At 45.4% G+C, this 15,249-nt stretch overlaps 1 protein-coding gene and 1 non-coding gene across 2 annotated transcripts; one reads left to right on the plus strand and one right to left on the minus strand.

The window, feature by feature from the left end:
* Positions 1-565: 565 nt before the first annotated feature.
* Positions 566-1,522, minus strand: LOC100339620 (olfactory receptor 2M3-like). The gene has a single exon (XM_017339477.3). It carries the CDS (start codon positions 1,520-1,522, stop codon positions 566-568), a length of 957 nt encoding a protein of 318 aa, XP_017194966.2.
* A 6,130-nt stretch (positions 1,523-7,652) lies between these two features.
* Positions 7,653-7,759, plus strand: LOC127489558 (U6 spliceosomal RNA). The gene has a single exon (XR_007917465.1). It is a non-coding gene; the product is annotated as a U6 spliceosomal RNA (small nuclear RNA).
* Positions 7,760-15,249: the final 7,490 nt, after the last annotated feature.

The following is a 15,249-nucleotide window of genomic DNA, read 5'->3' on the forward strand; positions in this document are numbered from 1 at the left end:
ATATAATTTCATCTTTTAAAAAATACAGTCAGGCCTTCCATGTCTTTTGAATGGGGAATTTACTCCATTTGCATTTCAAGTGATGCTTGATAAATAAGGATTTACCCTTATGATCTTATTACTTTTTTTCTGATTGTAGACTTTTTTGTTCCTTTCTTCTCCTCTTTATTCCTCTGTGATCTGATGGTTTATTCCACATATTTCTATCTACTAAGTGTTTTCACTCTGGTTACCATGAGGCTCACATAAAACATTAGGCTATGGAACACAGATATCAACTTAACTTTGATCACTTGCTCAAACTCTACATTTCCTCCCCAACAATTTGTTTTTGAACTCATGTTTTACATTTTTTATTAACAAGTTATTTTAGCTATTATTTTCATAACTTTCAATTTTATCCTTCATATGAGAGACATAATTGAGTTTGGCTATATATTTACTTCTCAGTTCATTAACCTTAGTGATGGCTGAAATGGGTAAATATTGGGTGCTGGGATATGTTGGTCCAATCTTTACATTTTTAAGCATAAAGTATAAGGAAGAAAGCAAAGCATACAGATAATCAACCAACCTGATGTCCAGACTTGCGCTTCACCAGCACCTTCCTGAGGGCTCTGGCTACCTCCTTGTTGCGTAGGCTATAGATGAGGGGATTCAGCATGGGAGTGAGGATGGTGTAGAAGGTCGACACCACCTTGTCCAGTGTGGGGGAACGGTGGGAAGTGGGCCGCATGTATATGAAGATGGCCGCTCCATAGTACATTACCACCACCATGAGATGGGAGGAGCAGGTGGCAAACGCTTTGCGGCGCCCCTCCCCAGAGCCCATGTGAATGACAGCCCGAATAACCCGCACATAGGAAGTAATGATGACTGCTACAGGCAATAGAAGCATAACCACACAGCAGGTGAACATTATCCTTTCAAAGGTCGAGGTACTAGTGCAAGAGACAGTGAGGACGGAAGGCATGTCACAGAAAAAGTGGGGTATTTCCCGGGCACCACAGTACTGAAAGGACAGTGCAACTGCAAGGACAATTACACCATCAGAGGAGCCAAGGAGCCAGGAAGCAGCTGCCAGGAGCCCACAGATTTTCTGGCTCATGAGAATCTGGTATCTCAGTGGGTGGCAAATGGCCACATAGCGATCATAGGCCATGGCAGCCAGCAGGAAGCATTCTGCTCCGAGTAGGGAGACATAGAAGAAGATCTGGGTTCCACAACCAGCCAGCGAGATGGTCCTCCTGCCAGACAGGTAGCTGAGAGCCATCTTGGGCACGATGGTGCAGCTGAGCATGAGGTCCATGAGGGAGAGCTGGCTGAGGAGGATGTACATGGGCGTGTGCAGCTGGGGATCCAGCTGGATGAGAAGCACCATGGCAGAGTTCCCCATGCAGGTCACCGAGAAGATGGTTAGGACGAGGGTGAAGAGGAAGGTGTGGGCGGGGCTGTGGTCGAAGATTCCCAGCAGGATGAAGTCAGAGGTGAAGGTCTGATTATTGTAGGACATGAGGAACATGTTCCCTGTGGAGACAGAACACGCAAGGAATGGCCAAGTTCGTGTCCTAGAAATATGAAGAACTTGAGTGTGAGATCTACAGAACTCCCTCTGCCTGGAAAAGTGATTTATGTGAGGTATAGTTTCTTCATCAGTGAACTAGGAGTCAGGCATCTTGCTTTTTAGGTTGAAATGATTTTCAGATGTAAGGTACTTGCACGGCTTACAGACCCAGGAGGTTTCTCAAGAGGAGGACAGCCTCCTTTGAGCAAGAAGTCAAGTGTGTAGTGTGTTTTCCTTCCACAGTTAAACTGAGAGCCAGAGGACTGACAAATTCTGGGGCGCCAGTGACATACTCTGTTCTCTTTCTCCACTCAAATAAGCACAACACTCTGTGACGCCAATAACAGTCCTGTCTTCCAAAGGGAAGGGGAGCCAGGACTGGAGGACATGGGGCAGTGAGCCAGACGCCAGGAACCAAGAAAGCAGCACTCAGAAGCCCAGGAGTGATCTTTATTGCCAACAGTGCTGAGCTGCCACGGAAATATGTAAAACACGAGTTCAGAAACTAATTGTTGGGGAGGAAATGTAGAGTCTGAGCAAGTCATGAAAGTTTTGGCCAAATTTATCAAAATTTGGTGCATTTGATTAACAAAACCTCTGCATTGTTTTACAAATCTTATACTAATGTCTATAGGGAGAAATGTATGTTTAGCCTATTACTGTTTCATACACCCACAATGTTAAATTGAAAATCAATTAAGCTTGAATGAAAATGTTATCATGCAAATACATATAAAACATTTCAAGAAAACATCACTGATTCTTAATACATTCAATACTATTTCAACCAATGTGTATACCCTGTAAGAGAGCAGGGTTTTTATTCCATACCCCCAAATTATTGCAAAATAGTATCCAGGCATGGTTTTGTGTGTGAGAGAATTATGTGAATTGTTCTAATGTAAATCACAATGATTAAATGTCTATGGAGTGAGTATTGCATACTTTATTTCTCCTCATCTTTTAAAATAATCAATTAAAAATCCAATTATAGTTTCAGTCAGGGATGGCTTCGGTTTAATATGGTACTATTAAACTATTTTCTTCTAATATTTTCAGTGGGAATATATGTGTGTGTTTATTTACTTTTTATGGGTCTGAAACACAACTGAAATGTGTGTTGAGTGTCATGGGTGGGAATTGTATATGGATCTAAACCGATGTGAACACCATATCATCACAGTGAGGGCTCCCTCAGATCACCCCAGAATTACCTGCAGTGTAGTATCTGTCTCCTATGCCGACCTGTTGCCTGCTGTGGGACTTTCACGCATCAGTGTTCTCTCTCTCTCTCACTCTCGCTCTTGCTCTCTCTGTTGTGCAAAGAAATGGGTCCTCCAATCCCTGCCCTCACCCCCTTTGCTTCCTGCCTCAGGAGCCCAGCTCCTGCTCTCTCAGCCGCTTGATCTGGAGCAGTGGCGCTGGGAACTGGACCAAGGGGGATATCCTCCAGCCCTTACAGCAAGTCCCTCGTAGCCCCGTCCTGCTTCACAAGGCTCTCCTGCCTTTCTCTCCAAAAGTGATGCCTGCAACACTCATTTCCTGTTTGGTTTGGTATTTCCTCCTTTCTAGTGCACGTCTCCTTTGCGCCTTCAGTGCCTTCAGAGGCGGGGGAGGGAAGAGGCAGAGTGCAGAGGTGCAGCTCTGCCCACAGCAGTGGCCACTTCATCCTTCACCGCGAGGCAGCTTGCACCTTCGGCTCTGCCCTGGAGAGTTCAGGGGCTCCCCGGCCACAGTGTGGGCAGGCTGGCTTTCATTCACGTGAGGGGTCTTCCACAGCTCGTGGGAGATGGATATCGTGAAGCACGCTCCACGGAGCTCCCCTTTCAGCCCTGTTTTCCACATTGCCTTTGGAGTGCCTTTGGGCTTCCTTGGGGCGTTGTTTCATTTATTTACCTGCTTCCCCTGCTTTCCCGCATCCTCCTATGTGCTGATTCCTAACCTGCTGATTAGTTATTGTCACAATGAAGTCGTCTCCTCTTCGCATTGGCGGGCACCGGGACCACAGACAGGAAGTGAGAGCCTGGCCCTGCTCCTGCGCTTGCTTGTGTCAGTGTCATCCGTTGTCTCAGAGGCATCCTCCACTCACCTCTGAACACACTGTAAGCTCACACTGAGTCTCCCACCCTGGTCTGCTCAAACTCAACTCTGCGAATACAACACCACACTGTAACTCAGATGTTCCACCCCACATTCCTAGTCAGCTCTAAGTTCCTGAAACTGTCCACGCATTGACAAGCTTGCGCAGAAACTCGACCGCCTCCGTGAGCACGGCTCTAGAGGATGCCTGAGCTTTCTGCAGGGACTTTGACCTTCCACACTGTTCCTGCACAGTCGCAGTCAGAGCTCTCCTAAGCTGCCTGCCTTATTCATCCTCAAGCAACACTGTCAGCCAATGCCGATCTTCCCAAAACCAGCAACCAGCACAGCGCCTGAGACAGGAGTTCAGGGTGAAAAAAGCCCCGGAATATTTTCAGCTTGCTGACTGAAAGAGTGCAGCAGGAAATCACCACCTCACTGGGCTCGGAACATCACCAGCCCCTGGAAGTGTCCTGTGCTTTCTGCTTTGTCTTCTCTTACGTTGTTAGGCACATGTAAAATTCTCCCTCTCCTTGGTTTGAAACGTAATTTGTGCTCAAGGTTCTTGGACAGTTCAACCTACAGCAGGTGAGCTGCTGAAAATGTGTCTCTGTGTGTGGTTCTGTGAGCTCAGGTGTCAGCTCCATGTGCTGTGTCCAACCCGCACACAGGACATCAGACTCCTGGCTTCTTCCAAGTGGCCCCTGAACTACATCATTACCTGCTACAAACTCTCACTTGGTCAGAGTAAAGAGAGGCCACCGTAAACATGGTTCATGTTGTCCGAGCACTTTTTTCTAAACACTATCAACTCAGGCATGCGACTGACATAAGCAAAGCCTTAGTAGGAGTCACCTGTGTGAGACCAAGAAGAAGTTTAATCATAGATGCAGTAACATGAGACGCTGCGGAAGATGTTAGAGCTATGTGCTTCAAAACGTAATGCACATCACGAGGTGGCTTGATAAATATTCCATCATTCCCCTATAAGATTATCCACAAGCTTGCAAATTCTCATCAAACCTCCTGTAGTATGAATTAAGAGTATTTGTATGCCTTGATATCTTTAATGCACCCTGCAATACACTGTAGCTGAACGGCTAACTTGTGCTTCTATATTTATGGGCTAAACGGGAAACTGAGGAAAGTAGGGTTGGAGACAGGAGATAGAAGGAGTTTTGGTGGCTGAGTAGAGAAAGGGAAAATCAACAGAATACAGCGAGGAGGTCGTAATCACAGAAAGAAGTTGTACAGGAACTGTTATCAGTAGAGAATAACCGAGAGAACAGTGAGGCGAGAGAATGTCAGTGGGATGGCTGAATCCCACGTCTGCCCTCAAGGTGCTGCGTTCTGCCAGCGCACAAATCACGTTCCAACCTCCAAAGACAAAGAGCTGGCACTGCTCCTCGCAGAGGCTCAGCGCTCCAGAGACTCAGGTTTCTGCAGAAGGGGCCTTGTCTCCTTGCAGATTTTACTTGCAAGGTGCTGCAGGAAGTTGTTCTAGTCTCTGTGCGGATTTCAGGTCATCTGCTCTCTGCTACCCAGTGCACACCCAGGCATCTCCTCTCAGGCCTCTGCCACACGCAGGTGCAGGAGGTGTTCCCCACATGTAGCGTCTTCCCTCCCACCATTCTTAACCTGTGCGTCACCTCCTCACCTCCTGCAGGTTGCAGCACACACGCGTGCGCCTCTCTCTGTGCCTCCTTCTTCACTCGGTGCGGCCTGAGCTCTGTGTGTGCTGAGCTCACAGAACACGTGTGATCCTACCTCTGTTACATAAACGGCAAAGACTAGTTTATGTCTGAAGCCTCCGCCAAGCACTCGGTCACCAAAATGATAAATCTCTCTGAGATGTAGTCATTTCCTGCAGTGTAGACAGAACAAGTTAACTTTCATCAATGCCACATCGAAGCGCACCTCACAGTATTCATTTTCAGATATGCGTTATCACTCTGCAGTCCTGCCACACTTTTTAAATACCGCTGCAGTGAGTGCCGCTGTTACTTACCCGCAATGACTCTTGGAAATGTTTTCTTATCAGATTGCTGGCTCCTGACTGGTCAGCTGTGTGCTTGTTTCTTATACGCACTTGATCAAACAAGCGAGTGTGACATACACGTGGAGTCTACAAGTTTCCCGTAGAGACTGAAACCAGAAACAAGGAGACAGACCCAGTACAGCGTCCCGTGGTGCTGGCGATGCTTCACCCAGCTGCTGTTCCACTGCTCTAAGTAACGCCCTGCATCCACTTAGCACAGCAGAGCTGCTGCGTCGCTGAAGCTCAGAGCATCTGTGGTAAATAAAGCAAGAAAACGCTCTAATTTATAGATGATGTGAAGGAATAGAGCACCACGAAAAACGATGTCCGTGTGTGCTGGACTCCGAAATACCAAAATCTCCTATGACAGCTGCTGACTAAAGTGGGTTTCCACTTGTCGACCTGGGTGATGAGTGCAGTCTCCCTGACTTCCCTCCTGGTGAGCAGCCCAAGAGCTGTGCCTTTCTAGAGAAAGCCAAGGGAGCAGGTCATGTGTGGCTTAAATCTGCAACCCCACAGGGTTATCCTGTCCCTTGTCTTTAATTAAACGCTGCACGCTATCAGACATGTTGGCCTCCTAGGGTTTGAGACTAAGTTAGCTACCTATCCTGAAAATGTGAATTTCACTGACATTTAAGATCAAATGAAGGATTCTGCTCCTAGATTAACAAATACAAACTCTCTATTTAGAATAAAAATTTCTGTGTGTTTCCTGGCTCATTCCTGATTTAATGACCCCATTTTCACTGTGCTTTAAAAAAAATCCTTTGAGAGGGTGTTATTCTATTTATTTGAGAGGAGAGAGAGAGAGTGAGAGAGAGACATTCCCATCTGCTGGCTCATTCTCTAAATGCTGGCCACAGCAGAGGGCTGGGTGGGCTGAAGCCAGGAGCCAGGAAATAAATCCAGGCCTCCCCCATGAGTGACAGGAGCTAAAACCCTGATGCCTCCCTGGGTCCACATTAGCAGGAATTTGGAAGTGAGCACTGGAGATTTGCACCCAAGCACTCCAATATGGGACACAGGTGTCCAAACCAGTATCTTTTTTTTTTTTGACAGAGTGGACAGTGAGAGAGAGAGAGACAGAGAGAAAGGTCTTCCTTTGCTGTTGGTTCACCCTCCAATGGCCACCGCGGCCAGCGTGCTGCGGCCGGCACACCATGCTGATCCGATGGCAGGAACCAGGTACTTATCCTGGTCTCCCATGGGGTGCAGGGCCCAAGCACTTGGGCCATCCTCCACTGCACTCCCTGGCCGCAGCAGAGAGCTGGCCTGGAAGAGGGGCAACCGGGACAGAATCCGGCGCCCTGACCAGGACTAGAACCCGGTGTGCCAGTGCCGCAAGGCGGAGGATTAGCCTAGTGAGCCGCGGCGCCGGCCCAAACCAGTATCTTAATCACTAGGCCAAATGCCTGTCCTTGCCTTTTTTTTTTTTATCTCTCATCCTTTCAGACTTTTGTCTTATTTACTCCACAGGCATGAAGGAAAAACAGGCTGCTGGATTTCCCATTTTTTAGATGAAATAACATCATCACGGTGCTTTGCCATTAGTTACCTGGAATCAGCACTCTTATTTTATTTTATTTTATTTTTGACAGGCAGAGTTAGACAGTGAGAGAGAGAGAGAGACAGAGAGAAAGGGAGAGCAAAGAGAAAGGTCTTCCTTTTTCCATTGGTTCACCCCCCAAGTGGCCGCTACGGCTGGCGCGTTGCGACCAGCGCTGTGCTGATCCAAAGCCAGGAGCCAGGTGCTTCCTCCTGGTCTCCCATGCGGGTACAGGGCCCAATGACTTGGGCATCCTCCACTGCTTTCCCGGGCCACAGCAGAGAGCTGGACTGGAAGAAGAGCAACCGGGACAGAATCTGGTGCTGCAACTGGGACTAGAACCCCAGGTGCCAGCACTGCAGGCGGAAGATTAGCCTATTGAGCTGTGGCACTGGCTGGAATCAGCATTCTTAAGAGTTCACCTCGTGCTCACTTCGGCAGCACATATACTAAAATTGGAACGATACAGAGAAGATTAGCATGGCCCCTGCGCAAGGATGACACGCAAATTCGTGAAGCGTTCCATATTTTTTAAAGTGCTTTTGTGGAAAAAAAAAAAAAAAAGAGTTCACCTCGTCCCAGGGCCCTACACCTGCACACCCCACTAGGGCACCTGCCAGGATTCTGTGTTCAGACAGTTAGAGTCTCATTTTTTTTTTAATAGAATGCAGGGTATTTTAAAGCCATTCTTGATGATTTCTCATTATTATCAAGAGGAATAACCAAAGAAACATTGAAATTGCACAGTTAGATAAAATAGTCGTGGACTATCTCCTTGAATTCTTAGTCATTGTGGTTCCACATAATTATTTTTAAAGTCTGTATGTGATGGTTTTACCTTTTCCTTCACAAATATGAAAATCATGTAAAGTATTTTCACTCTTAAATATAATTTTTATTTCATTCCTGAATACTTCTCTTACTCTCACTTTTCATAAAATAAAGCATTATTTTCCTTCCTCCAGTCAGATATCAGTTAATTGGTTTCACAAATAATTCACACATAATTAAGCAAAGGAAGGACAAAATAATGGGATAAGATTTGGATGCAGTAATCTCCTGCTAACATTCCAGAAGTTTTGATGACAATATGAGAGAGAGAGAGAGAGAGAGAGAGGGAGAGAGAGAGAGAGAGAGGTCTTCCATCTGCTGGTTCACTTCCCAGATGGCTGGAGCTTCCACGCGGGTACAGGGGCCCAAGGACTTGGGCCCCCTTCTACTGCTTTCCCAGGCCATAGCATAGAGCTGGATTGGAAATGGAGCAGCCAGGACTCAAACCAGCACCCATTTGGGATGCCGGCCCTACAAGTGGTGGCTTTGCCAGCTATGTCACAGCACCAGCCTCATACCATTCTTTTTCAACCTATTGTATACTCTTCTATTTCTTTACATTCCATAAAGCCTGAAAATTAATATGCTTATTTATGTTTAATAGTAATAATTTTTCCAGATCTGATGATTCTCTGAAAAAATGGCTTAAGATATCCCTCTGGATAGCCTCAATTTCCTTTGGCAGGTGTATTGATAGCTTATAGCTGAATGAACGATCTCTCTGAGTGCATCAGGAAGTGAACCAATAAATATGATGTACTTCAAAACATTCACGGGATAAACGAATCAAAGATAAAATTATTTGATGCAAACATTTTTAAATCCATGCATTTGAGGGGTATTTAAAAAGTTCATGGATAATGCATGTTATTAAAAAACATTCATACAATTAAAGTATTTTTGTCTCCTTCAGGATCTTGATCCCATTTGTTACAGTCTGCACTGCTGTGTCTGCCACTGATCTGGACACTGATGGAGCAGATTGCAGACAGTGTGTCTAATCCTGTCTACACAGGGATTGTTAGCAGATTGCAGACAGTGTGTCTAATCCTCTGTCTACACAGGGATTGTTAGCAGATTGCAGACAGCGTGTCTAATCCTCTGTCTACACAGGGATCGTTAGCAGATTACAGACAGCGTGTCTAATCCTCTGTCTACACAGGGATCGTTAGCAGATTGCAGACAGCGTGTCTAATCCTCTGTCTACACAGATATTGTTAGCAGATTGCAGACAGTGTGTCTAATCCTCTGTCTACACATATATTGTTAGCAGATTGCAGACAGCGTGTTTAATCCTCTGTCTACACAGGGATCGTTAGCAGATTGCAGACAGTGTGTCTAATCCTCTGTCTACACAGATATTGTTAGCAGATTGCTGACTCGTGTCTAATCCTCTGTCTACACAGGGATCGTTAGCAGATTGCAGACTCGTGTCTAATCCTCTGTCTACACAGATATTGTTAGCAGATTGCAGACAGCGTGTCTAATCCTCTGTCTACACAGATATTGTTAGCAGATTGCAGACTGTGTGTGTAATCCTCTGTCTACACAGATATTGTTAGCAGATTGCAGACAGCGTGTCTAATCCTCTGTCTACACAGGGATCGTTAGCAGATTGCTGACTCGTGTCTAATCCTCTGTCTACACAGATATTGTTAGCAGATTGCAGACAGCGTGTCTAATCCTCTGTCTACACATATATTGTTAGCAGATTGCAGACAGCGTGTTTAATCCTCTGTCTACACAGGGATCGTTAGCAGATTGCAGACAGTGTGTCTAAACCTCTGTCTACACAGATATTGTTAGCAGATTGCAGACAGTGTGTCTAATCCTGTCTACACAGGGATCGTTAGCAGATTGCAGACAGTGTGTTTAATCCTGTCTACACAGGGATCGTTAGCAGATTGCAGACAGCGTGTTTAATCCTCTGTCTACACAGGGATCGTTAGCAGATTGCAGCAGTGTGTCTAATCCTCTGTCTACACAGGGATCCTTAGCAGATTGCAGACAGCGTGTCTAATCCTCTGTCTACACAGATATTGTTAGCAGATTACAGACTCATGTCTAATCCTCTGTCTACACAGATATTGTTAGCAGATTGCAGACAGTGTGTCTAATCCTCTGTCTACACATATATTGTTAGCAGCTTGCAGACTGTGTGTGTAATCCTCTGTCTACACAGGGATTGTTAGCAGATTACAGACAGCGTGTCTAATCCTCTGTCTACACAGGGATCATTAGCAGATTGCAGACAGCGTGTTTAATCCTCTGTCTACACAGGGATCGTTAGCAGATTGCAGACAGTGTGTCTAATCCTGTCTACACAGGGATTGTTAGCAGATTGCAGACAGTGTGTCTAATCCTCTGTCTACACAGGGATTGTTAGCAGATTGCAGACAGTGTGTCTAATCCTCTGTCTACACAGAGATCGTTAGCTGATTGCAGACTCATGTCTAATCCTCTGTCTACACAGGGATCGTTAGCAGATTGCAGACTCGTGTCTAATCCTCTGTCTACACAGGGATCGTTAGCAGATTGTAGACAGCGTGTCTAATCCTCTGTCTACACAGATATTGTTAGCAGATTGCTGACAGCGTGTCTAATCCTCTGTCTACACAGGGATCGTTAGCAGATTGCTGACTCGTGTCTAATCCTCTGTCTACACAGATATTGTTAGCAGATTGCAGACAGCGTGTCTAATCCTCTGTCTACACAGATATTGTTAGCAGATTGCAGACAGCGTGTCTAATCCTCTGTCTACACAGATATTGTTAGCAGATTGCAGACAGTGTGTCTAATCCTCTGTCTACACAGATATTGTTAGCAGATTGCAGACTGTGTGTGTAATCCTCTGTCTACACAGGGATCGTTAGCAGATTGCAGACAGCGTGTCTAATCCTCTGTCTACACAGGGATTCTTAGCAGATTGCAGACTGCGGGTCCGAGCCCTCTGCATCCCTGAGAATTGAGGACAATCGTTGCCTGCTCCAAGGAGACAGCACTGGTTTCTGTCACATGCTGCTCATTCAGTCTCTGCCGTGGAATATTTTACTGCTCTGAGTAAGTTGATTTAGTTTTACTGTTTGAAATAAACCTGGATTTTATGTTTTAATGACATAACCACATATTATGATCTGCCTCATCCTTGAAGGCACTAAGTAGAATGTCCCCAATACGTCCTTCAGATGAAATTCACGTGCCATAAAAGTCAGTGGATTAATATGCACAATTCAGTGGATTTTAGTGTGAATATCAAGCTATCTAATTACAAACATTTTTGTTCTCCATAAAGAAAACTCGCAAGCGTAAGCACTTCCCCTCTCCCTCCCACTGCTTTTCCAGGCAGCCACTGCTTTTGTCTGCGATTTTGCCTCTTGTGGCCACTAAAAGAATCCTTGTTAATCATTCATTCTTGATGAAGTGCATCAGTTCATTTGCTTGGTGCAAATCATAGCATTCCTTTGAAAGGCTGTGCCACATTTTCTTTATTCACTCAACCATTGATAGTCATTTGGGGTATTTTCACTTATTGGCTATTATGAATAATAAGTACTATGCGTACCCATATAAATCTGTGTGTGCAGTGTGTTCAAATCTCTTGGGTTTACACAGAAGTGAAATTGCTCAGTCATACGGTAATTCTTTCTAATTTTTAAATTTAATTTACTTGAAAGGCAGAGAGACAGAAGGAAATGAGGGAGATGTCCAATCCATTGGTTTATTCCTCAAATGATCTCAGCTGCAAGGGCTGCAGCCGGCAAAAGCCAGGAAACAGAACTCAGCTCCAGTCAGGGAGCCAGCTACTTGAGCCATCAGCACAGCCTCCCAGGTGTGCATTGGCAGGGAGTGAACCCAGGCCCCGGACACAGGCTGCAGGTACTCCACCTAGCACCTTAACCACCAAATTCCTGCCGCTGTCACTGTTAAGATTTTTGAGAAGCTGCCCAATTGTTTTCCACGGTGACTGCAAACTCTGACATTTGCACCAGCAGTGCAGAAAGACCCAGTTTCTCCATATTCTCACCAACGTTTGTCACTTCCCACTTTTGGATTGCAGCCACTGTATCTGGTCCTTGTTGATTTGTACTTCCTGACTAATGATGCTTGGCATTTTTTTTTCATTTATTGTTGATCATTTGTGTATCTTCCTTGAAGAAATGCCTACTCAGGCCATTTAAATTGGATTATTTGTCTCTTTGGTGTTGATTTATGAGAGCTCTTTATATTCTCTGGAATCTAGACCCAAATAAATCAGAAAGATTTAAGCCTATGTTTCCTTCTAAGAGTGCTACGGTTTTATCTCCTGTGTATGTCGCTAGTCCGTGTTGATGTGATTTCCTTGTGCACCTGCCATGAGGCAGGTGTTCAGCTCCACTCTGGCATGGATCTGGTTGTCACTGCACCACTAGTTCAGAGTTCATGTTTTCCCTACTGAATTCTCTATGCTCCTCTCAGTGATCAATTGACTATATATATATATATATATATATTTCTGGACTCTGAATTCTGTTTCACGGATCTGTATATCTATCTTATGTTAATATTATACGGCCTTGGGTTTTTTTTTTTTTTTGACAGGCAGAGTGGACAGTGAGAGAGAGAGACAGAGAGAAAGGTCTTCCTTTGCCGTTGGTTCACCCTCCAATGGCCACCACGGCCGGTGCACTGCGGCCGGTGCACCGCGCTGATCCGAAGGCAGGAGCCAGGTACTTATCCTGGTCTCCCATGGGGTGCAGGGCCCAAGCACTTGGGACATCCTCCACTGCACTCCGGGCCACAGCAGAGAGCTGGCCTGGAAGAGGGGTAACCGGGACAGAATCCAGCACCCCGACCGGGACTAGAACCCGGTGTGCCGGTGCTGCAAGGCAGAGGATTAGCCTAGTGAGCCGCGGCCAGCCAGCCTTGGGTATTATAGTGGGTCCTCTTACTTTTTATTCTTGGCTGTCTGTTTCTGCTATTCTGGGCCTCTTGAATTCTCATATAAACATTGGGATCAGCTTTCTGTTTCTGAAAAAATGATAGGGACGCTATTCCATGTGCTGATCAATTTGGGGACTATTTTTACTTTAACAATAACTCTGCTAATTAACAGATACCAGATATCTTTGTGTTTTTTCATTTCAGCCTTTCTTTCTTGAATATTTTGTAGTTTTGTGGTATATATATTACAAAATGTTATTATTGGAGTGTCACATGTTTTACTTATGCTGATTCTGTTATAAATGGGCTTGTTTTCCTAAATTTGTGTTTTGATTGCTCATTGTTAGTGTCAGTGTTATTTGTTGACTAGCAGATGATGCTACATTTGTTGGTAGTTCTGACCTATGTCTGATTCTTTCACATCCTTTTTTATGACCTTTCTGTATTTTTATAATCATCTTTATGGAGATGGTTCATTTAGTAATCAAGTAATTCAATACTAAATCTATGTTTTCACTATTTGTGTCGATGAAGTCACCTGTCAGGTTCCCTTGTAGAACCCTCACTTGGGTTAACTTGTAGTGCTTCTTTGACAAATGCTTAGTTGACTGTCCTGATAAGTAAACTTTGGAAAATAATCTTCCACATATTCTAGAGAGATTTGTATCATTCTTGTCTTACACATTTTTAATTCATCATCTATGAATGCAAAAACTGGACTTGAATATTGCTAAAAGTTATACAAGTTATATTCCACAGAGTTGAACTGAGAGCAGCAAAAGGTTTCATTCAGCAGGCAGCACTCAGGGGCAAAGTGGTTGAGAATGTTCCAAACTACCAGGGTGCAGGCTGTGTTCACAGCTGGAGAAGCAGTGCAGAGTCTGAGTCGCTGCAGCGTGGTGTTCGCCATGCTTGGTCTAGTTTGGTAGCCTCCAGCCTCTGACTGGCTGAGTTTTGGCAGCTGCAGTTGGTGGAGCATCACCTGACTGGTACAGGAGTGTACCCTTGGGTTACAGCTGGCTTATACATTGTAGGGCTTTGGCTCACTCCCTGTGGAGGCAGTGTTTTGCCACACTTGATTCAATTTAACAAATTTACTTTGCAGATGTAACTAAGGTCACAGATCAGGGGACCTGAGGGTACCGAGAGCACAATTTATACCTAACCTAATCACAAGGAACATTTTTTGACTTAAAAAATTACTTTATATATGAAAGGCTGAGGGTTGGCTGAGTTTAGAAAGGGAGAGAGAAATCTCATACCCACTGGTTCACTCTCCAAGTGCCTGCAAAACCTGTGGCTAGGAGAACTGAACCCAAGTCTCTCACATGGGTGGCAGGGACCCAGCAACCTGAATCATCACACCTGTCTTCCAGGGTGCGCACCAGCAAGAAGGTGGAATCTGCTTCTAGCTAACCTTTGGTCCATGCTTTTCCATATGACCTGAATCCAGCCTCCTCTTGTAGGTGTAGGGAACTGCCCGAATGAGGAAAATTCTGAAATACTCACACTTCTTGCACAGATTCAAGCATATGTAAAAGGAAATAAAACATCCTAGAGAAGGAGGAGCTAGCCTGTGACTTACTTGTGACAACTAAAAATGATTCTTCCTCATGTTACACATTTTCTTTAATTTCATGAGGATTTCTCTAACAACCTGTGTTTATCAGCCCTCATGATTTAACTTCCTTCCATTGTCAGTTTAGTACTCATGACTGTTAGGCAGGAAGTTAGGTATGAGCTTATGTGTGTGTGACAAAGGCCTCTGGAGAAGACTTGATGTCATCCCGATAATGCTTCAGGGGCAGCCCAGTGTTCGCATCCTGCCCTGCCCCCTTCTACATGATAACCTGCCAGGTGGAGGTCCCCACCCCTTCTGCCTGAGAAATCTTCCACAATCTCCCAGATGCAGCCCAGTATCTGCATTTCAAACACTCTGCTCCAGATCCCCATTCTCTAGGGGGTCCTGCTCACCCTTCCTCTGAACCCAGGATGGCACCAGTTAGGCTTCCTCCTGTCTGATACCTTCAAGGGAAAACTCAGATAGGAGCTTCTTAGTATTTACAGCCATAAAATCCTTTGTTTCAGGAGGAGATGTGTGAAGACAAAGACCCATCCCATCTCCTTAACCCTCCCCCCCACCCCACCCCACCCCCCCCACCCCCCCCCCCCCACCCCGCCTCAACCAGACTGTGCGCTCAGCCCTCTGCCTTTCTGCTGAGCCGCCCACCTGGTCTGGCCAGGTGTATTCTCTCCACTCAACCATGTAAC

The sequence above is a fragment of the Oryctolagus cuniculus genome, chromosome 6 (assembly GCF_964237555.1).
Source record: "Oryctolagus cuniculus chromosome 6, mOryCun1.1, whole genome shotgun sequence".
Classification (NCBI taxonomy): Eukaryota; Metazoa; Chordata; class Mammalia; order Lagomorpha; family Leporidae; genus Oryctolagus; species Oryctolagus cuniculus.